Here is a 21,926-nt window from a genome sequence, read left to right as displayed (position 1 = left end):
GCTATTTTCAAATGGCCGAAATAAATAGGGCTGAAGTGGTTAATGTATGTTTTGTAATAATAATCAAAGTCTACAAAGTAGCTAGTAACTAAAGTTTTCAAATAAATGTAGTGGAGTAAAAGTTTATTTGGATCCGCGATGTAGTGCAGTAGAAGTAAAAGTATTGGAAATTGGTAATACTCAAAGTCAAGTACAAATACCTAAAAATGTTACTTAAGTAAGTGTACTTACTTAAGTTACTCTCACCACTGGTCACACACACACACACACACACACACACACACACACACACACACACACCCCCCCACACACACACACACACACACACACACACACACACACACACACACACACACACACACACACACACGCACGCACACGCGCGCACCACAGGATCCTGCAATCATATCCTCAGTCTCCCTCCCTCCCACCACCACCACCACCAGTGCGGAAGTGAGGGCTGGAAAGCAAAGCAGCCCCTGGTCCCTCACGAGAAACAACAACCAAAAGACTACATTACACAATTAATCAATAAGTTAATGAGATCTCATTTTCTACAGAAAACACTATCCAGGCAAAAAGTTTCCCCCCTCAGCCCTTTTGTTTCCCCGTTGCTGGAAGAACCAAACCCCTGATATTACACTGTGGGGAGAGAACAAGAACGCAGCCAGCAGGAAATTAAATTAAATTACCATCCTGATAGATTTATGTGACGCTTTACATTTTCATTGTGTTGTTGTGCGTTTTCTTCTGAGAGGAGGAGGAGGAGGAGGCGGAGGGGGGGGGGCTGCTAAATGTGTTAGTAAAGAGAAGGAGAAGATGGAGAGAGAGAGAGAAAGAAAGGATGAAGGGAAGGAAGAGAGGGAGGGAAAGAAAGGTGGGATGAAAGGAAGTGTGGAACGGAGTGAAGACGGTTCCAGACATCACGTGGTGGATGTAAAGCCTGAGAGCAGACTGATAAATCCTGTTTTTATACGTCTTCTTCGTATGGCGTAGTCGTGGGCCGAAAATAACAGATATGTTTGAGCTCAAAACTGAGCAACAGTTGAGCTTGTAGATCTTAAAATCTTTTTTTTGTTTTCGTGTGACACCGAGTATACATAACAGTAAAGCACCGTTCAAATTACTTTTGTTTGGAGGAGCTGTGATACTGCCAAATGGTCTCTCCTGTTGTGCATGCGCGTGCGTGCGCGTGTTTCAGTGTTGTGTGTAATGCGTGTGCGTCTGCAACAGCTGGGTACGTGGGCGTCGGCAGGAGCAGCGTGTGCATAACTGTGCATATGATTGTTTTTTTTTGTTTTTTTTTGTTTTAAGCCGTGTCGTGTCTTTGGAATATGTTTGTTTCGGAATGTTAATGCCAGTTTGTCCCTCCTTCCGTGTGTGTGTGTGTGTGTGTATGTGTGTGTGTGTGTGTGTGTGTGTGTGTGTGTGTGTGTGTGTGCGTGTGTGCGTGTTTGTGTGCGTGTGTGTGTGTGTGTGTGCGTGTGTGTGCGTGTGTGTGTGTTTGTTTACTATGCGATTCACCGTCACTTATACATTCATACATACATACGCGCATGTGTGCGTGTGTCTGCATGTGTGCGTGTGTGTTGCGTGCGTGCAAGTTCGTGCGTATAGCAAACGCGGAGCAGTCTGCGTTTGTGCCCCCTCTCGTTCTAGTTAAGAATTGAGGGCATCTCTCAGCGATTTGCCACAGCTGGTGATGCCATCTGGGGGCATCAACACACTCGCTCGCCCTGTCACCGTCCAAACGGGCCAGAGGCACGCCAACCTCCCCTGGTGTCCGGTCCAATGACAGGGGACATGGGGACGGCGTCGCAGATAACATACCTCGCTGTCCCCTGGCATGGAGCCGGGGGATGTGGGGGGGGGGGGGGGGGGGGGGCATCTGTTTATTTTACATACAGCCATGCTGCTAAGCTAATGCATCGACTCATTCCCAACTCCATCACTGCAGAGTTGCTTAATTTATGCGCCGTCTTACCATGGTGTCACCAGTGGTGGAAAGTAACTAAGTACATTTAAGCGTCTTTGGGTTCTTAGAAAAGCACTACATGAATTTTAGATATTATTATTATTAGGCCTATTATTATTTAATCAAGTACTGTACTTAAGTACATTTTTGGGGTGTTTTTTACTTAACTGGAGTATATCCAATTTGACAACTATTAGGAAACTTTAGTTACTTACTTGTAGATTTGAATTATTATTATAAAACATACGTTTAACCACTTCAGCCCTATAGCCTATATAGCTACACTTTGGCAATTTTTTGAAAATGTTTCGTTGTGAGCTTGTGTGTATCTGGTATTTTCATCTCCCAACAGTATAAATAAATGAGGCTTTATGATTAAAACATGGCATAAACATAACTCCAGATGGATCATAAATGTGCTGGCAGGCGTCTTTACGGCCCTGTCGGAACAGGTAACATGGATTGATAGTTAATATGTTTGCATGGGGATCAATGGCAGTCCGATCGTGTCCAATCCTCGTCGTAGCAGAAATAGGTGTGTCCTATAAGAATCAGGTTGTACTATCGATTAATATGTGAGCTTGTACTCCTCCGTACGACATACCCCACCCCGCACACCCCTGTGTGATGGAGGGAGGGAGAGAGAGAGAGAGAGAGAGAGAGAGAGAGAGAGAGAGAGAGAGATAGAGAGAGAGAGAGAGAGAGAGAGAGCAGAAGCAGATTAATGGGACACAGAGAGAGAGAGAGAGCACAGACCCAGCAGCACCTTGATTTATTTACCACTTAACACTGATGAAGCTTCAAACTGCAGTCACACACACACATGTTGCCACCGCATTGTTCTCTATCAAGATCTTTGTTGCTTTCTCCATTATCTTTGTGTGTGTGCACGAGCCTGTGTGTGCGTGTGTGTGTGTGTGTGTGTGTGTGTGTGTGTGTGTGTGTGTGTGTGTGTGTGTGTGTGTGTGTGTGTGTGTGTGTGCGTGTGTGTGTGTGTGTGTGTGTGTGTGTGAGCGTTTCCGTGCGCCCCCATCCATCTAATTACGGTTTTCCCCCACATCTTACTGTTTGTGTTTGTCTGCGCGCGGGTTCCTTCTAATCAATCCTGCTGTTTGTGAATGCACAGAGTTTGCCGGTGTGTTTGCAGCGGCTGAGTACAGTATAGGAACGTGTGCGTGCGCGCCGAGTGCACAGTTATAGCGGCAGTCGCATGTTTATAATAAATGGGAAGCGATAAGAGGCAGCGTGGGAAACGTTCCTCCCTGCAAACGTTCGCTATGCTCCCTAATCAAAGCTATTCATGATTACGGCGCCGAATTGATGTTATTCACACCAGCTCGAACGTTGCTTTAATCGCCACCTATTATTCATAAGCTGTCAATTTAGGGAATTTACCGGGCTAACTCGGTAACAGTTTGCAGGCGGCAAATTGTTGAATTTTGACTGGGTAAATATACAGGAGGAGATAATTGAGGGCATCAACTCACCATGTGGGAGGACTTGACAAAATGCCATAAGTGTGTTACATGAATAACTTACCAGGAAATTATCGCACAAACACGCACATACACACACACACACACACACACACACACACACACACACACACACACACACACACACACAGACACAGGCATACACACATTCAGATCATGCACAGAGCCACATGTACTATGACACACACAAAAATAGTTGCACAGAGTTTCTGTTGTGCATCCGTCTCATTCTATCTCTGTGTTTCCAGTATGTGGGGGGAGGGGGGCTACACATGAAGACCCCACAGCTCCATGTGTCCACTAGACCCACCCATCCATGTTCAATCCCATCTAATTTGCCTCCCCCCCCCCCACCCCGCCTTCTCTCTCTCCCTCCCACCCTCCCACTTCTCGTTTCCAGAACCCTGATATCGTGCTTGTCCACTACTTGAATGTTCCGGCCATAGAGGATTGTGGGAAACCATGCGGTCCAATCCTGTGCTCCATCAACACGGACAAGAAGGAATGGGCCAAGTGGACCAAGGAGGAGCTGATTGGCCAGCTAAAGCCCATGTGTGAGTATCTGACCAATCAAATCGGAGCATTTTTTTTTCCTTTTGGGTTTTTTATTTTTTCCATCCAGACCTCAATCGTTAATCGGAGCCTTGACTATAAACAGTCACGGTCTGCTCTAAAAGGCTTTACTGTAATAGCCCTGTCATGTCCACATGCATGGAGACTAATCACAGTAGTGGTGGATGCTGTCGGAACATTTAATGCCCCGTCCTATTAGCAGAGAGCTGCTACAGTAAAGTGCACTCAGCACCTCAGTCAGAGGGCAGCTTCGGTCACTGAGTGTTCCCATGTTATGTTGCTGCTGCGTGGGCCCTCCTCCTCTTACCGGAGCCTGTCTGCTGGGACAGGGTCAGAGAGGTGGGCTTTTGCCACTCCAGACCTCTGGGCGGCACCGCGCTGACCAGCCCAGCCAATGCGCCTCCTCTCCGGGCCAGAGAGTCAACCAACGCACGTTGACCAGCCCGACAACGTGCCTCCTCTCTGGGGCCAGAGTAACCCGCGATGACCAGCCCAACCATGTGCCTCCTCTCCGAGCCAAGGCCGAGCTGCATATTGATTCATGCTACTGCGTAGGTGGAGTGTCTGACTCACCAGAAATCCTTCACACCTCCTCTCTCTCTCTCTCTCTTGCTCTCTCTCTCTCTCTCTCTCTCTCCCTCCCTCCCTCCCTCACTCTGTCTCGCTTGCCCCATCTCCCTTCAGTGGATTGATCCATAGTGTAACCAGCGAGGGAGAGGGAGACACTGTGTGCTTTTTTTTACGAGGCTCACAACCTGCCCAGAGATTGAGGTGATGTTTTGGAAAATGTCAGGGTTTGTGTGATGGCGATAATAGCCAAATGGGGACCTTGCAGGACATTGAAAATCGTTGAGAGTGGTGTTTAAAGGGCCCCTTAACGGCCAGACTATGGTCTGGGTGTGTCTGGCAGAAGCCGAGCCGTGACTGATGCTCGGACGGCTGATTATCGGTGATGTGGCCAGGTAAAGGCAAGCATGTCAGCAGCTTTACGAGTGTGCGCGCGCACACACACACACACACACACACACACACACACACACACACACACACACACACACACACACACACACACACACACACACACACACACACACACACACACGCATGCTGGCCGCATACCGACGAGGCAGCTGGGCCCCTGGCCATGATCGGCGGAGCGTGGAGCGTATCGTTATCCCCTTCACTGCTCCTCTGGCTATCAGCTCAACACATTCCTTAACATAAAGCTTTACCTCAGGACAGCTACAGTCCGACCGCGGCGCTAGCTACCACGCTCATTACATCCGTGGCCCTGATGCAAAAAAAAAAACTCCAACGCCATTTGCGGTAATGCGCGAAGTCGTTAACTTTGGGAGTTGTCGGGACAACGTGGGCGGAAGGGTGAGATGCCTTCTCGCTGCTGGGCTACGGAGCAGCGAGAAGGCATTCTCTCTCTTCTTCTTCACCTCAACTCTATTCAAGCCATCTCTCCTTTCTCCCACGGAAACGCCAACAATGTCAACACCACTGAGTCCTGTGGCAGAGCAACATTGCCACCTAGAGGCGTCTTGGCAGAACAGCCCTCCCCCTCCTGACACGTCCGTGAGAGAGAGGGTGCAGAGAAAGTGCATACTGGATTATCCATGCATTATCCAACCTTAAATTATACATCAGGGCCGTTACTTACGAGTTCATTCCCCCGAAAGTGACCTAAATCTCACTCGCACATTCATCAATGGGTATGCATGGGAGAAGGGCCGTGGCGTCCGGATCTCTCTGTTTTTCCGTTTACGTAACATATCTTCCCGAAGCCCCTCGGAGAGGCTTGCGTTGGATAGAAGCTGGGATGAGCCAGCAGGTTTCCCTCTCTTCCTATTATACCTGCACAGAGCTGTCGCTGCCTGACACACTTTGATGTATGATTGATATCGGGCCAAGGGGAAGTTTCTCACATAATGATGACGGCTTCCAGCTAGTTCACCTGCTACTTAGTTATACTCACCCCCCCCCCCCCCCCCGATCCCCGAAAAGAGTGTGTCGACATCCACTGTATAATTGCCCCTCGTCCATCTCACGCTTCTCTTCTGTTTTTCTGTTATTCTGTTATTCTCTCCACATGATATTTCACTGCACAAACAGTTTGACACCTCTAATGATACAAAAGAAAACACGATGTGGATTCACACGGATCAGTTGCGCTTATTCTGGCTGTTGTCTTCCCCTTCGACTAGGGCCTGATTTGTACTTGGTTGCGCGCCAATGTCACGCACCAGAAATAGCCGATCTATAAGCTCACAACGCGTTGCACTGTGGCGTGTTGTGAGCTTGTAGATTGACTGTTTGTGTTGCGCGCCACAATGCGCAACCAGGTATAAATCAGGCGTGAAAACACTTAAGGCGCCCAGGCGCAGTGGTGGAAAGTAACTAAGTACATTTACTTAAGTACTGTACTTAAGTACAATTTTGAGGTATTTGTACTTTACTTGAGTATTTCCAATTTTCAGTACTTTTACTTCTACTCCACTATATCTCAGAGGAAAATATTGTACTTTTTACTCTAATACAATTATTTGAAAACTTTAGTTACTAGTAATTTTTCAGATATAAACTATGATATAATGAAACATACATTAACCACTTTAGCCCTGTTTTATACCTAGGCTATTTGAAAATAGCAGATCTACAAGCTCACAACGCGTCGCACCGCGACGCGTTGTGAGCTTGTAGATCGGCTATTTTCAAATATTTAGTACTTTTGGTACTCGAAGTACATTTTGATGCCAATACTTTTGTACTTTTACTCAAGTAAATTTTGAATTCTAGACTTTTACTTGTAACAGAGTATTTTTATATTGCAGTATTGGTACTTTTACTTAAGTAAAGAATTTGAGTACTTTTTCCACCACTGCCCAGGCGCATTTACGACTCCATACTTGTGCAACCCTGCACACAGAAGCACAACCGCGCCACGCTTGCTTGGCTCCTCGCGTGCATGGCCCCTTGTGCACCTGGCCCCTCACCTGACCCGATGCCCTTTAACACCTTGCAATGTTTTGATGTGAGAAAACAGAAGAGGGCTCTGCATGTGTCTGTCGAAATAAAACAAAGGGTTTGGACACCGTGTTGCTAATAAGCTTGCGCCTGCATCAGTCCTACAGACACACAGCTGTTCTGGACATGTTCTGCATCAGGCAGGTGGATTGTGGATTTGAGGGTGTTTTTATTGAGATGTTATGCTTTTGTACCTATTGTACTTCTTTCCCACAGACAGACAGACAGACAGACAGACAGACAGACAGACAGACAGACAGACAGACAGACAGACAGACAGACAGACAGACAGACAGACAAGCAGATACGGCAGGGCAAGAAAGTGGGGAGAGGACGGTCCATATCAGCAGCTATCAGGATGATGATGTGACAGGGTTTGGTTGTCGGCTGGTGGCGTGACGTGATGAGGGTTTGGTTGTTATCTGGTGCCATGCTTCCATTTCTGCCACGAACAAGCACAGACACAGTGATAACTGTAACCCAGAACCCTGTGTGTGGGGAGGGTGTCACAGGGTCTGAATAGCGCCTGAAGAGGGGCCGTGTGCCAAGTCTGGCATGAGAGATCGGGGCCGACCAGAGGAGACCGGATTGTTTGGACACAGTGTGGTGGCACATGGTAGCTGGTGGCTGTAAACTGTCACTTTTTGCTCTCCATCACCATCTCTGAGTCAGAGGCAGTTCAGTGAGTGAGGCTCTTCCCTGTGTCCTGTAAAGCCCTATTTATACTTTGTCGTATGCCGGCATCACTCGAAAAAATATAGGAGATCTATAAGCTCACAATGTGGCGCATCCGTGCTGCATTGTGAGCTTATAGATCGTCTACTTTTGGTCCACAACACCGTTGCGCGGCGAAGCATATTATACGCTTCAGTCTGCTCTTTGCCTCGGTTACGTAACACGGCTTTGCCAAGGCCTCTGTCAGACCCTCTCAATTAACAAAAACCAGTGTCACCTCATCACAACGATTTGACACTCTTTACACTGCAGACTGTCAGGGCCTGAACATCAACTCAAGATTGCCCTTGTCTCAAGCAATAGCCATAGTCACTTGTTTTACGATGTCACGCTGACAATAAGATTGTGTCAGATTTTCATGCACATTCAATCAAATTATTTAGACTCAATAGGCTATATGCACAGCAGCCATATTGGAAATAAATTGGGCCTCTTCCTTACTTCCTTCACAGGTCTTACCATTATACTAATTAAGGCTCTGTTCCATTTAGTGTAGCACAGTGGTTCTCAAACCTTTTAATTTCAAGGACCCCATAACTCTCATAGTTACACACCCGTAAGGGGCCATTTGGAACCCCCTCAAGGAACCATGTAGTCTTTCCAGTGAGCCAACATCAGCACCCAGACTCTGTTTGACCAGAATGGAACACAACCTCAATTAGTATCATTGCTAACACCAATATAAGGAAGAGGCCCAATTTCTTTCCAATATGAAAGAAAGGAGCACACACCAGAACGGAAATGCAATAATGAAAAATAATATTACACTTAATGTTGTTTTTTGTCGTTGTCAGGGACGTGGGTGTGTGTGGTCTCACTGGTCTGATGCAGTGGGCTGTCACTGGAGCAGAGCGCTGTAGGGCGCCGCGTTAGCCTGATTACAGCAGCTCTCCTGACATCTGCTGGTCACCAGCCTGTAATCTGCCAGAGATCTTTAAGCTTTGGAGTTAAAGCCTCATTCAATTATCTCAAACACACTCTGCTTCTTTTGTTCCTGCAGTGTTCTCAACAGAGCCTGCCCCCCCCTCTCTCTCTCTCCCTCTGTCTCTATCCCTCTCTCTCTCCCGTTCCCCGTCCTCTCTTTCTTGCACCTATTTAACTGAAGGGGGCATTGAAGTGTGTGGAGCCTATATTAAAGCTACCTTGATTTAGTTTGATAATCTAAATATATGCTCCCCTTCTGAAATATTCCCATCTTTATTTTGTGTGTGTGTGTGTGTGTGTGTGTGTGTGTGTATTTTCTGCGGTTGAGAGGCTTGGAGCAGCAGCAGCAGTCACAGTGTAGTACAGTATGAAATAGTAGAAATCCTATCAGGATTCGTCAGAACCGTTGGCTGGCCAGCGAGCCGAGCGATGAGAGGTATTAGGACGTTTGCTAGGTGAGGTGTGACCAGACCCAGGGACTGACTGGAGCTGTACGGGAGAAAATAGTCACTGTAGGGCAAAAACCTTGTATGTCAAGATTTTAAAACTTTGTATGTTTTTTGGGGGCGAAATTAATGCCCTACTTCGTCCTACAAGAGTGTCGTGCAAAAGTTGCGAAAATAGCCGATCTCCAAGCGCACAACGTGCCGCATCACGACTCTGCGCTTGTAGATCTACTGTATGTATTTCGCTGTTTTTCTTGATAGAAAGTGAAAGTGGTTTAGCCTGTCTGTGGGTTTTACAAATATTGAACCAATGAAAAGTAGTAACGAGCTAGTAGATTGTAATGATCATGACACTGGATGAGATCGCAGCATATGAACACAGGACGTAATTAGCTCATAAACCATATAAATATAATTTATGAATCAATTACAATATAATAATACATACATATAGGTATATATATATATATTATTATTATTGAATCTTACGTCACTGTAATGTAACGTGAGTTCTTGGACAGGTTTATATAAATGTCTGTTTAATCAGAGAGAGATACATTTTAACTGGTCGGACAAAAGACACCACACATCATTACTTTCCTTGTCACAATAAAATTGGGTTTATTCAGACTTCACCGTTACAAGTATTTATAAAGCAACGCTTGGGAAACAGAAACTTATGTTGTGTATGGAGTTAATGTGGGGAGATAAGAAAACAGGAGAGAGAAAAAATCACAGAGAGTAAAAGAAGGAATCGCATTGGGGATGCATTATTGTAAAACCTTCTGAGCTATGCTCAACTATAACAGATATTCTCTTGTAAACACAGTAACGTCGCCTTAAGATTAATGCACAAATCAAAATGGTTCAACACACCTTTAGACCCTGGATAGGGGCCTGAGTCCGGAGACTCTGGATTTCGGGAGAAAGGTACACAGGCGCGCTTTAAAGCCCAACTTGGCACTGGTTCTAGCGAGTGGTCTCAGAGTTCGGGAATCTCAGTGCAAAGGCAATACTGAGTTGGCGTCGACGGTGGCGGAGGCCGGGTCGCCGAGTTGACCGCGGTGATGTCCTCTTGGAGAAGGGCGCATTTCACGGCTCGGGTGCGTGTGCGATGGAGATGAGTGGAGCGGAGGCCTTCTGATCAGTCTCTGCTCTTGCCGCGGCTGCGGGTTGCAGTGGCCTGGACCTCGACCTCCTCCTTGGTGGTTCCGTGTTGAAGAGCCCTAGGAAGGCTGGTTGGTTGGTGATGGGAGAGCCAGGGGGTGGTTCATCCCTTGGCGGCTTTGAGCAAAGAGTGTTGTTCGTGTGGGATCTATATACCCTAAAATGTCTTTGAAGTGTGGTCAAATGTCATTACTATGCTAAATCCTTATCTGCTGTGGGATTTGCTGACTCTGAGTCACCGGGAGGGGAAGCAGAACCCTTCCGTGTGGTTTTATGACCCAGGTCAGCCATGGGCCCCCCTTGGGTCAGGCCCCGGTCACTTCTAAACACCAGGCATACATTTGGAAATACAGCATAGTACTACATTTTCACATTATTGTCCATTATTGTCCACATGTCTCTCCATGAGGTCACGTGTAATGTCTTCTTTGTGGTGAAAACATAATTTTCCATGCGCTCAAAAAGAGGGAGAAAGAGTGTGAGAGAGAGAGAGGGGGGAAGTTGTGTGTGTGTGTGTGTGTATGTGGCCATTTGGTTGGCCTGGCTTTCTCCCCCCCCTTTTCCTGATCTGTTGTCTTCATCTTTGATGTCAGGATGGGGGAGAGATAATGGGAAATTCCACACAGCTCTTTGGTGAGCAGTCTGGATTTTACGGCTTGTCCGCAACGTCTCTCGCTGTTATCACCGTGTCGATTACAAACCCCCATTTAGGCCAGCGAAGGTCGGACCGCAGGTCCAGGGTCTTCTGCTGGCGTACCAGAATTTCAGCGACTGGATAACAGGGAGAGAACACACAGCGTGGCACACATTCCATCTGGCCTTCTAGGGCGGCCACCATTAGACTTGGCAATAACCCTAAGGCGACACTGCTATAGTCTAGTGGCATGCATCCTACGTAAAGGCACAGAGGTGAAAGGACAGAGAGAGAGAGAGGGAAAAGAAGGTGTTCTTTCTCTATGGGGTTCTTAGCCCGCCGGGCTTGGCTGTTGGCTAAGAAGGTTCTAATGGGGCCAAAAAGAAATCAATAAAACCATGCTGATATCAGGACCGTCTGTGTCCTAGAACCGGGGGAGTTAACTCTGGCCAAGGCCAGTGTTTACAGGGTATTACATGGGGTTCTGAATCTCTATGGGGGCCCAGTAGAAGAGAAAAACAGAGAAAGAATAAAAAAACAAAAACATAGTGCCAATGAGACATTAGCCCAACATCTAACTGAACCTACAGGGTTTTCTTTGAAACCTAACAGGTGGTTTTGAGTAGGGCCACACTCAGTATGCGCTAAAGTTTTAGTTTGCTTGCCTTTCCGGAGGAAAGGGGAAGATCGCATGCTGGGATTTTTATAACAGTAAAACAAGAGCCCGTTTGGGCGGGTATTGCACCCAAAATTACCTTTGACTTAAAGTAAACTAAAATGCAAAAGAAAAATGTCTATAAAAGTGTAAGAATAAAATGCCAAAGCAAAATGTATATAAAGGTTTTTTTTTTTTTCAAAACAAAATACAACACACACGGCGGTCATCCCACCTTGTGGTGGGAAGGTAGTCCTACTTCCAACAGGCTTGGGCCGTGTTGGTGTCAAGATACAGGTCGGGGTTGCTGTCATTGTGGGCCACCACGTCTGGCGTGGTAACCCTGACGTATGTATCATCGTGCCCCCCCCTTAGGTTGGTCACGTTTTATGAATGATAATGTAAACCATTTTTCAACATTTGACACAAAGTTTGAGAAACCTATGCGCAAAAAGTTAAAAATATACCGGACCCCCCTTATGTTTTAGATGAAACACGAACTATTGTGAAGTGGTGTCATATGAAGCATACGTTGGAACAAAGTGATTAGGTTCTCTCAAATTCTTGTCGTCACGGGCTGGGCTTTGCCATCGTGATTCTCTGGGGACTTCAGCTGGGAGCTGTTGTACCAACTCAGGGAATCCAGGTCTTGTCCCAGAGTTATACCGTGAGAGCGAGCGACCGCGGTCTGGACTACGATCTTGGGAGGAGGGACGATCGCGGTCGTATGAGGGGGAGCGAGGTCGGCTCCAGGAGGGAGACTGGCGGTCGCTTCTCCTATACTGACCACGGTCGTCTTGCCTTTCATATTGTTCCCAATCGTTTTGCTCTTGATGTGAGGGGTAGTCACTCGGTCCGTTGTTGGACCTGTCTGTGCGAGGGTGCCCCCCCTCAAGTTCAAGGCTTTCTATTGGGCATACCGTATGGGCTTGGGGTTTAGTGCGATCTCTATCGAACGCTTCTCGGGCCAGGTTGCGGAGCTTGTTAGCTTGCGTATGTCTCGGTTCGACCCCAAGGGGAATTTGCTTTTTAATGGAAGGATGCAAATTACTTAAGAACAAGGCTTTAAAGTATTCGTTTTCTTCCATATTGGGTAGATTTTGATCGCCAAAGTACGCTCTACGCAGTTTTGCATAGTATACGTTAATAGGTTCGTCCTTTGAGTGGTGAACTCCTATGGCGGCGGTAATACCACTCTTGCTTTGGTGGTCGGCAAATTCCTCGATAATTGCCGCACGTATAGCCTGCCAGTCTTGGCGGGTTTGTTCTGTCTGCCGTCTAACAAAACTGCTGACCTCTCGGTTGGAGGTTAGCGTAATGAGTCTTAATTTGGTTTCAGACGTGACAGGGGCATATTCTTCTAAATGGTAGTCAATGTCCTCCAAATAGGTGTAGGTATCCACGTCCCCATCTGTTGTGGGGTTAAAGCGTGGGATAAATTTAGCAAGTTTTTTCAGATCGTCAGTGGTTAGGTGTTGACCGGCTGGGTTAGCGCGTGGTGACACCGTTCCGTTTCCTGACCTTGGGGGAGTACCTGTACCGTGTGGCACTGGCTGGGTTTGCCCCGGCAGGCTCAGGCCGGCTTGCCCGGAGGGGAGAGGCGCCTCATACCTTTGGACAGTTGGTGTTACAGAGGGTGGAGGGTGGCTCCCCGTATTTGGAAAGGTTTGACTACCATTTAGCAGAGCGTGACCTGGGCTAGTGTACATAGGGTGTATCCCCGGTAGGGAAGCCGGGGCTCCGCCTGACGGGGGAAGTACTTCTCTCCCTGGCGGGAGAACAGTGTCCCTATGTGCTAGTCTAGTCAAGTCATGGCTGGCAATTTGGCTTTCAATTTTTAGGCTAGTGACCTGGTGTGTGGAGACTTCCAGATCATGTCTCAATTTTGCAATTAGAGTGTCCGTTTCTGAGATGTATTTATGCCATGCCTGCCTTTCCTGTGTAAAACCATGTATTTCCGCCCTTAAGGACCCCATGAGGCGTTCTCTGACAGTTACCGTACCCTGGGCGACGTTTACGTCATTCCGCAGGTCGCTAATTTGACTTTGAAAGTCAGTGTTATCAGTTTGAACATCCAGGAGTGCTTGGGTTAGTCTAGTTTTCACTAATTGTCCTTCAGAGAGGCGGTCTTGAAGGTCGAGCGCCTCTGTTTCTAGCTGAATTATCCTCGCGTCAGCGGGACCTGATTGTCCAGGCCCTGCGCTGGGGGAAGGTGGAGTTTGTTTTACGGCTAATTCCATCGTGGCAATTTGGTTTTTTAGCTGTACTATTTCCTGCTCAGCTGTTGTCAGCAAAGCAGCTTTACTTTCCAAATCCTTTACCTTGTCCTGTAGCTCATCGACCTGTTTCACAGAGGCCATCTTAATGGACAGGGCGAAAGGAGCGACTACTAGGGTTCGGTATTTGGTCCAAATATGTTCAGCTAGTGTTAGCTATTACTTTGGACAAAACTAGAAGGAGTGGTACATGCAGCAATACTGGTGAAGTAACAGTGGAATTGTACTTAGTAGGCCGTGTGAAGATGAGACAAGGTTTCCCTGATAATTATTTTGAGGTGTTTAGCTTTGTTTGAGACCTACAAATTTAAGAGGGATTATTAATCCCAGGTTCCTTAGTTTAGTTTATTTTATTTTTTTAAATAAACGTTTATTCGGTTCGAATAGTAAAGTATCTTTGATTGAGAGAAAAGTCTTTGAAGGTTCCTTTGGGTTTTCCCCAAAATAACCGAGATTAGAAGAGAGGAAACAAAACCTTTCTTTAAAATCTGGAAAAACTAATCAGAGAGAAGTGAGAAAAAGTTTTTTTTTTTTTTAAACTTTAACTAAATTCAATCTCTAAAAATTAATCCAAAAAAAAAATTGTTTAATCCAAATTAAAAAAAAAAAAAAAAAAAAAAAATCAATTTTTTTTTTTATTTTTTTTTTCAAAAAATAATTTTATCCATTTATAGAAATTTCAGAATAAACGTGAACAATCTGCAGAGTATCTTTAGAAACCGGAACATTGAAAAATTTCCGGGAATTATAGCCGAAAATACTCTGCAATCTTCAGACTTATTGTGTTTCTTCTTACAAAGGAACAAAAATTAATAATCTGTTTCCAATTCTGAACTAAGATTAACTTTCCGAATTAAGCAGTTAACTTATTAACCCTTTACTTTAAAACGAGCTCAAACTTTAACTCAGAAAATTAATATGGTCCGTTGGGTTTGGATCAACCAGGCTCTGTCTGTGATTTGTCAATCAAATGACCCAGATGAAACTTTTGTCACTCCGGTTTTGTTTGTCAACTCACAGTCAAACTCTCGCCGATTCGAACGCACCGTTCATAGCTACAACCTCTAAATATAACACTGGATACCAGTCTGTCTTCACACAACGTCACCACAACAGATCTTTATCTCAAGTGAATGTCTCACTGGAGCTCGGCTGTAGTGGGGGTGGAGTTCTTAGCTCCACAAAGCCTCTGCCCGTGCTGTGACGTTATCAACGGGGGAGGGGTGTGTTTACGCAATCCAAAATGGCGCCAACTGAATTGTCACGAGAGGGTCAGTCAGCAGGCTGTACGGGCCCGTGGCTGTTTGTGTTAGAAACACGAATTTCCTTCAGACAGCAATCTTGGCACAAGTTAAATCACGGATCAGTTTTAAGAGAAGAAAGATACGACTTTGGCTATTCTCTTTCTCTTCGTCTGATCTGTAAGCCTTTTACTGGGATTCTAAGTGACTATTAAGCGCTATAATAGTGATTCACTCGAATTTCCCCTTCTCATGAGACTGTATTAAACTGTCTCAGAGGATACCAAAATTAACAACGGCTTACTTATAGTTATTAACTCATAAGGGTGTCTGTCGCTTGATTGACAGTGCAGCGTGAGTGATACTTGGAGCGTTACTCCAAGAAGTACCCGCACAAAGGAAGCCCACTTTCCCTCAATTCCCTGGCTCTGTGGAGCTCAGAGTTGGTGGAGGAGGAGTCCTAAGCTGCTAGTGTCCGTGGTACGTGCTGTCACGTTGCCAACGGGCGGGGTCTGCTTACGTAATTCAAAATGGCGTTTGCTGGAGAATTTGTGAATGAGCTCTGTGCATTCTGACCAGAGAGAAAAAAAAACACACAGCTCTGTCGCTGTCTTTTGCTTCTTAGTCTATCTGTGGCCAAACACGATCCCAGTCTTTCACTCAGCAATCGTCACGAAACCAGTTAAATTACGGACCAGTTTGAAAAATAAAAGTACGAGTATTTTTCTTTTTCTTTATCTGATCTGTTAGCTTTTTAGGATTCTAAGTGAGCTGAAGCATTACAGTAGCGGTTCACTTTTGGAGATCCTCGTCTCCTAGACGATTTAATAAACGGTCTAAGAGGATACTAGAGATTATAACAAGCTTACAAAAGTTAATAAATCTCAGTCCAGTTTTGACGTAATTTTACCTTGGTTTAGCCTAGATTTGTGTTAACTAATCTCGCTTTCTCTTCTTATTATAATTACCGGCTCGAGTTAATTACCATCGAGTGTCGGTGTTTATTCATAAATTGGCCATTGGTAAAAACTTTGTCAGAATTTAAAAGGGAAAGGCTCTTTCTAAGTAGCTAGTTTAAAAAGAATATTTTTCAACCTTTTGAGTGCTGGACTCACATTAAAAGAATACTTTTTCTTTTATTATCTCCGGGGGGAAATAACACTCTATTTTTTTTCTATTGCCTGACGCACACACTGCCTGCAGTGGGACTCAGGGTTTAGTTAAAAAGAGGGCACGGTAATTTTGCTGACATACATCCTATCCAAGCGCGGTGCGCGTTCTGTTGGTTTTTTCTCTTACTGCTCCCCACGTTTGTTTTCAAACGTAGATGTTTGGTATCATTTGTCAACACAGTCTAGTATTCTCTCTGCTTAAAGACAAAAACCTGCCTCGTATAACGGGGCACCACCTGTAATGATCATGACACTGGATGAGATCGCAGCATATGAACACAGGACGTAATTAGCTCATAAACCATATAAATATAATTTATGAATCAATTACAATATAATAATACATACATATAGGTATATATATATATATTATTATTATTGAATCTTACGTCACTGTAATGTAACGTGAGTTCTTGGACAGGTTTATATAAATGTCTGTTTAATCAGAGAGAGATACATTTTAACTGGTCGGACAAAAGACACCACACATCATTACTTTCCTTGTCACAATAAAATTGGGTTTATTCAGACTTCACCGTTACAAGTATTTATAAAGCAACGCTTGGGAAACAGAAACTTATGTTGTGTATGGAGTTAATGTGGGGAGATAAGAAAACAGGAGAGAGAAAAAATCACAGAGAGTAAAAGAAGGAATCGCATTGGGGATGCATTATTGTAAAACCTTCTGAGCTATGCTCAACTATAACAGATATTCTCTTGTAAACACAGTAACGTCGCCTTAAGATTAATGCACAAATCAAAATGGTTCAACACACCTTTAGACCCTGGATAGGGGCCTGAGTCCGGAGACTCTGGATTTCGGGAGAAAGGTACACAGGCGCGCTTTAAAGCCCAACTTGGCACTGGTTCTAGCGAGTGGTCTCAGAGTTCGGGAATCTCAGTGCAAAGGCAATACTGAGTTGGCGTCGACGGTGGCGGAGGCCGGGTCGCCGAGTTGACCGCGGTGATGTCCTCTTGGAGAAGGGCGCATTTCACGGCTCGGGTGCGTGTGCGATGGAGATGAGTGGAGCGGAGGCCTTCTGATCAGTCTCTGCTCTTGCCGCGGCTGCGGGTTGCAGTGGCCTGGACCTCGACCTCCTCCTTGGTGGTTCCGTGTTGAAGAGCCCTAGGAAGGCTGGTTGGTTGGTGATGGGAGAGCCAGGGGGTGGTTCATCCCTTGGCGGCTTTGAGCAAAGAGTGTTGTTCGTGTGGGATCTATATACCCTAAAATGTCTTTGAAGTGTGGTCAAATGTCATTACTATGCTAAATCCTTATCTGCTGTGGGATTTGCTGACTCTGAGTCACCGGGAGGGGAAGCAGAACCCTTCCGTGTGGTTTTATGACCCAGGTCAGCCATGGGCCCCCCTTGGGTCAGGCCCCGGTCACTTCTAAACACCAGGCATACATTTGGAAATACAGCATAGTACTACATTTTCACATTATTGTCCATTATTGTCCACATGTCTCTCCATGAGGTCACGTGTAATGTCTTCTTTGTGGTGAAAACATAATTTTCCATGCGCTCAAAAAGAGGGAGAAAGAGTGTGAGAGAGAGAGAGGGGGGAAGTTGTGTGTGTGTGTGTGTGTATGTGGCCATTTGGTTGGCCTGGCTTTCTCCCCCCCCTTTTCCTGATCTGTTGTCTTCATCTTTGATGTCAGGATGGGGGAGAGATAATGGGAAATTCCACACAGCTCTTTGGTGAGCAGTCTGGATTTTACGGCTTGTCCGCAACGTCTCTCGCTGTTATCACCGTGTCGATTACAAACCCCCATTTAGGCCAGCGAAGGTCGGACCGCAGGTCCAGGGTCTTCTGCTGGCGTACCAGAATTTCAGCGACTGGATAACAGGGAGAGAACACACAGCGTGGCACACATTCCATCTGGCCTTCTAGGGCGGCCACCATTAGACTTGGCAATAACCCTAAGGCGACACTGCTATAGTCTAGTGGCATGCATCCTACGTAAAGGCACAGAGGTGAAAGGACAGAGAGAGAGAGAGGGAAAAGAAGGTGTTCTTTCTCTATGGGGTTCTTAGCCCGCCGGGCTTGGCTGTTGGCTAAGAAGGTTCTAATGGGGCCAAAAAGAAATCAATAAAACCATGCTGATATCAGGACCGTCTGTGTCCTAGAACCGGGGGAGTTAACTCTGGCCAAGGCCAGTGTTTACAGGGTATTACATGGGGTTCTGAATCTCTATGGGGGCCCAGTAGAAGAGAAAAACAGAGAAAGAATAAAAAAACAAAAACATAGTGCCAATGAGACATTAGCCCAACATCTAACTGAACCTACAGGGTTTTCTTTGAAACCTAACAGGTGGTTTTGAGTAGGGCCACACTCAGTATGCGCTAAAGTTTTAGTTTGCTTGCCTTTCCGGAGGAAAGGGGAAGATCGCATGCTGGGATTTTTATAACAGTAAAACAAGAGCCCGTTTGGGCGGGTATTGCACCCAAAATTACCTTTGACTTAAAGTAAACTAAAATGCAAAAGAAAAATGTCTATAAAAGTGTAAGAATAAAATGCCAAAGCAAAATGTATATAAAGGTTTTTTTTTTTTTCAAAACAAAATACAACACACACGGCGGTCATCCCACCTTGTGGTGGGAAGGTAGTCCTACTTCCAACAGGCTTGGGCCGTGTTGGTGTCAAGATACAGGTCGGGGTTGCTGTCATTGTGGGCCACCACGTCTGGCGTGGTAACCCTGACGTATGTATCATCGTGCCCCCCCCTTAGGTTGGTCACGTTTTATGAATGATAATGTAAACCATTTTTCAACATTTGACACAAAGTTTGAGAAACCTATGCGCAAAAAGTTAAAAATATACCGGACCCCCCTTATGTTTTAGATGAAACACGAACTATTGTGAAGTGGTGTCATATGAAGCATACGTTGGAACAAAGTGATTAGGTTCTCTCAAATTCTTGTCGTCACGGGCTGGGCTTTGCCATCGTGATTCTCTGGGGACTTCAGCTGGGAGCTGTTGTACCAACTCAGGGAATCCAGGTCTTGTCCCAGAGTTATACCGTGAGAGCGAGCGACCGCGGTCTGGACTACGATCTTGGGAGGAGGGACGATCGCGGTCGTATGAGGGGGAGCGAGGTCGGCTCCAGGAGGGAGACTGGCGGTCGCTTCTCCTATACTGACCACGGTCGTCTTGCCTTTCATATTGTTCCCAATCGTTTTGCTCTTGATGTGAGGGGTAGTCACTCGGTCCGTTGTTGGACCTGTCTGTGCGAGGGTGCCCCCCCTCAAGTTCAAGGCTTTCTATTGGGCATACCGTATGGGCTTGGGGTTTAGTGCGATCTCTATCGAACGCTTCTCGGGCCAGGTTGCGGAGCTTGTTAGCTTGCGTATGTCTCGGTTCGACCCCAAGGGGAATTTGCTTTTTAATGGAAGGATGCAAATTACTTAAGAACAAGGCTTTAAAGTATTCGTTTTCTTCCATATTGGGTAGATTTTGATCGCCAAAGTACGCTCTACGCAGTTTTGCATAGTATACGTTAATAGGTTCGTCCTTTGAGTGGTGAACTCCTATGGCGGCGGTAATACCACTCTTGCTTTGGTGGTCGGCAAATTCCTCGATAATTGCCGCACGTATAGCCTGCCAGTCTTGGCGGGTTTGTTCTGTCTGCCGTCTAACAAAACTGCTGACCTCTCGGTTGGAGGTTAGCGTAATGAGTCTTAATTTGGTTTCAGACGTGACAGGGGCATATTCTTCTAAATGGTAGTCAATGTCCTCCAAATAGGTGTAGGTATCCACGTCCCCATCTGTTGTGGGGTTAAAGCGTGGGATAAATTTAGCAAGTTTTTTCAGATCGTCAGTGGTTAGGTGTTGACCGGCTGGGTTAGCGCGTGGTGACACCGTTCCGTTTCCTGACCTTGGGGGAGTACCTGTACCGTGTGGCACTGGCTGGGTTTGCCCCGGCAGGCTCAGGCCGGCTTGCCCGGAGGGGAGAGGCGCCTCATACCTTTGGACAGTTGGTGTTACAGAGGGTGGAGGGTGGCTCCCCGTATTTGGAAAGGTTTGACTACCATTTAGCAGAGCGTGACCTGGGCTAGTGTACATAGGGTGTATCCCCGGTAGGGAAGCCGGGGCTCCGCCTGACGGGGGAAGTACTTCTCTCCCTGGCGGGAGAACAGTGTCCCTATGTGCTAGTCTAGTCAAGTCATGGCTGGCAATTTGGCTTTCAATTTTTAGGCTAGTGACCTGGTGTGTGGAGACTTCCAGATCATGTCTCAATTTTGCAATTAGAGTGTCCGTTTCTGAGATGTATTTATGCCATGCCTGCCTTTCCTGTGTAAAACCATGTATTTCCGCCCTTAAGGACCCCATGAGGCGTTCTCTGACAGTTACCGTACCCTGGGCGACGTTTACGTCATTCCGCAGGTCGCTAATTTGACTTTGAAAGTCAGTGTTATCAGTTTGAACATCCAGGAGTGCTTGGGTTAGTCTAGTTTTCACTAATTGTCCTTCAGAGAGGCGGTCTTGAAGGTCGAGCGCCTCTGTTTCTAGCTGAATTATCCTCGCGTCAGCGGGACCTGATTGTCCAGGCCCTGCGCTGGGGGAAGGTGGAGTTTGTTTTACGGCTAATTCCATCGTGGCAATTTGGTTTTTTAGCTGTACTATTTCCTGCTCAGCTGTTGTCAGCAAAGCAGCTTTACTTTCCAAATCCTTTACCTTGTCCTGTAGCTCATCGACCTGTTTCACAGAGGCCATCTTAATGGACAGGGCGAAAGGAGCGACTACTAGGGTTCGGTATTTGGTCCAAATATGTTCAGCTAGTGTTAGCTATTACTTTGGACAAAACTAGAAGGAGTGGTACATGCAGCAATACTGGTGAAGTAACAGTGGAATTGTACTTAGTAGGCCGTGTGAAGATGAGACAAGGTTTCCCTGATAATTATTTTGAGGTGTTTAGCTTTGTTTGAGACCTACAAATTTAAGAGGGATTATTAATCCCAGGTTCCTTAGTTTAGTTTATTTTATTTTTTTAAATAAACGTTTATTCGGTTCGAATAGTAAAGTATCTTTGATTGAGAGAAAAGTCTTTGAAGGTTCCTTTGGGTTTTCCCCAAAATAACCGAGATTAGAAGAGAGGAAACAAAACCTTTCTTTAAAATCTGGAAAAACTAATCAGAGAGAAGTGAGAAAAAGTTTTTTTTTTTTTTAAACTTTAACTAAATTCAATCTCTAAAAATTAATCCAAAAAAAAAATTGTTTAATCCAAATTAAAAAAAAAAAAAAAAAAAAAAAATCAATTTTTTTTTTTATTTTTTTTTTCAAAAAATAATTTTATCCATTTATAGAAATTTCAGAATAAACGTGAACAATCTGCAGAGTATCTTTAGAAACCGGAACATTGAAAAATTTCCGGGAATTATAGCCGAAAATACTCTGCAATCTTCAGACTTATTGTGTTTCTTCTTACAAAGGAACAAAAATTAATAATCTGTTTCCAATTCTGAACTAAGATTAACTTTCCGAATTAAGCAGTTAACTTATTAACCCTTTACTTTAAAACGAGCTCAAACTTTAACTCAGAAAATTAATATGGTCCGTTGGGTTTGGATCAACCAGGCTCTGTCTGTGATTTGTCAATCAA

General features: G+C 45.5%; 1 protein-coding gene across 1 annotated transcript in view; it reads left to right on the top strand.

Annotated features, from left to right (window-relative positions):
• Positions 1-21,926, top strand: part of LOC308096574 (calmodulin-binding transcription activator 1-like) — a gene marked incomplete at both ends in the record, with an annotated part of 423,392 nt that overhangs the window by 336,322 nt on the left and 65,144 nt on the right. The window contains one exon of the mRNA XM_080443991.1: positions 3,872-4,025. Coding sequence (XP_080300117.1) covers positions 3,872-4,025 — 154 coding nt within the window. The remainder of the gene's footprint in view (positions 1-3,871; positions 4,026-21,926) is intronic.

This window comes from Gymnoscopelus braueri (assembly GCF_963280865.1).
Source record: "Gymnoscopelus braueri genome assembly, chromosome: 12".
Taxonomy (NCBI): domain Eukaryota; kingdom Metazoa; phylum Chordata; class Actinopteri; order Myctophiformes; family Myctophidae; genus Gymnoscopelus; species Gymnoscopelus braueri.
Note: the sequence above shows the minus strand (reverse complement) of the source record. Positions and strands in the feature narration are given on the sequence as shown.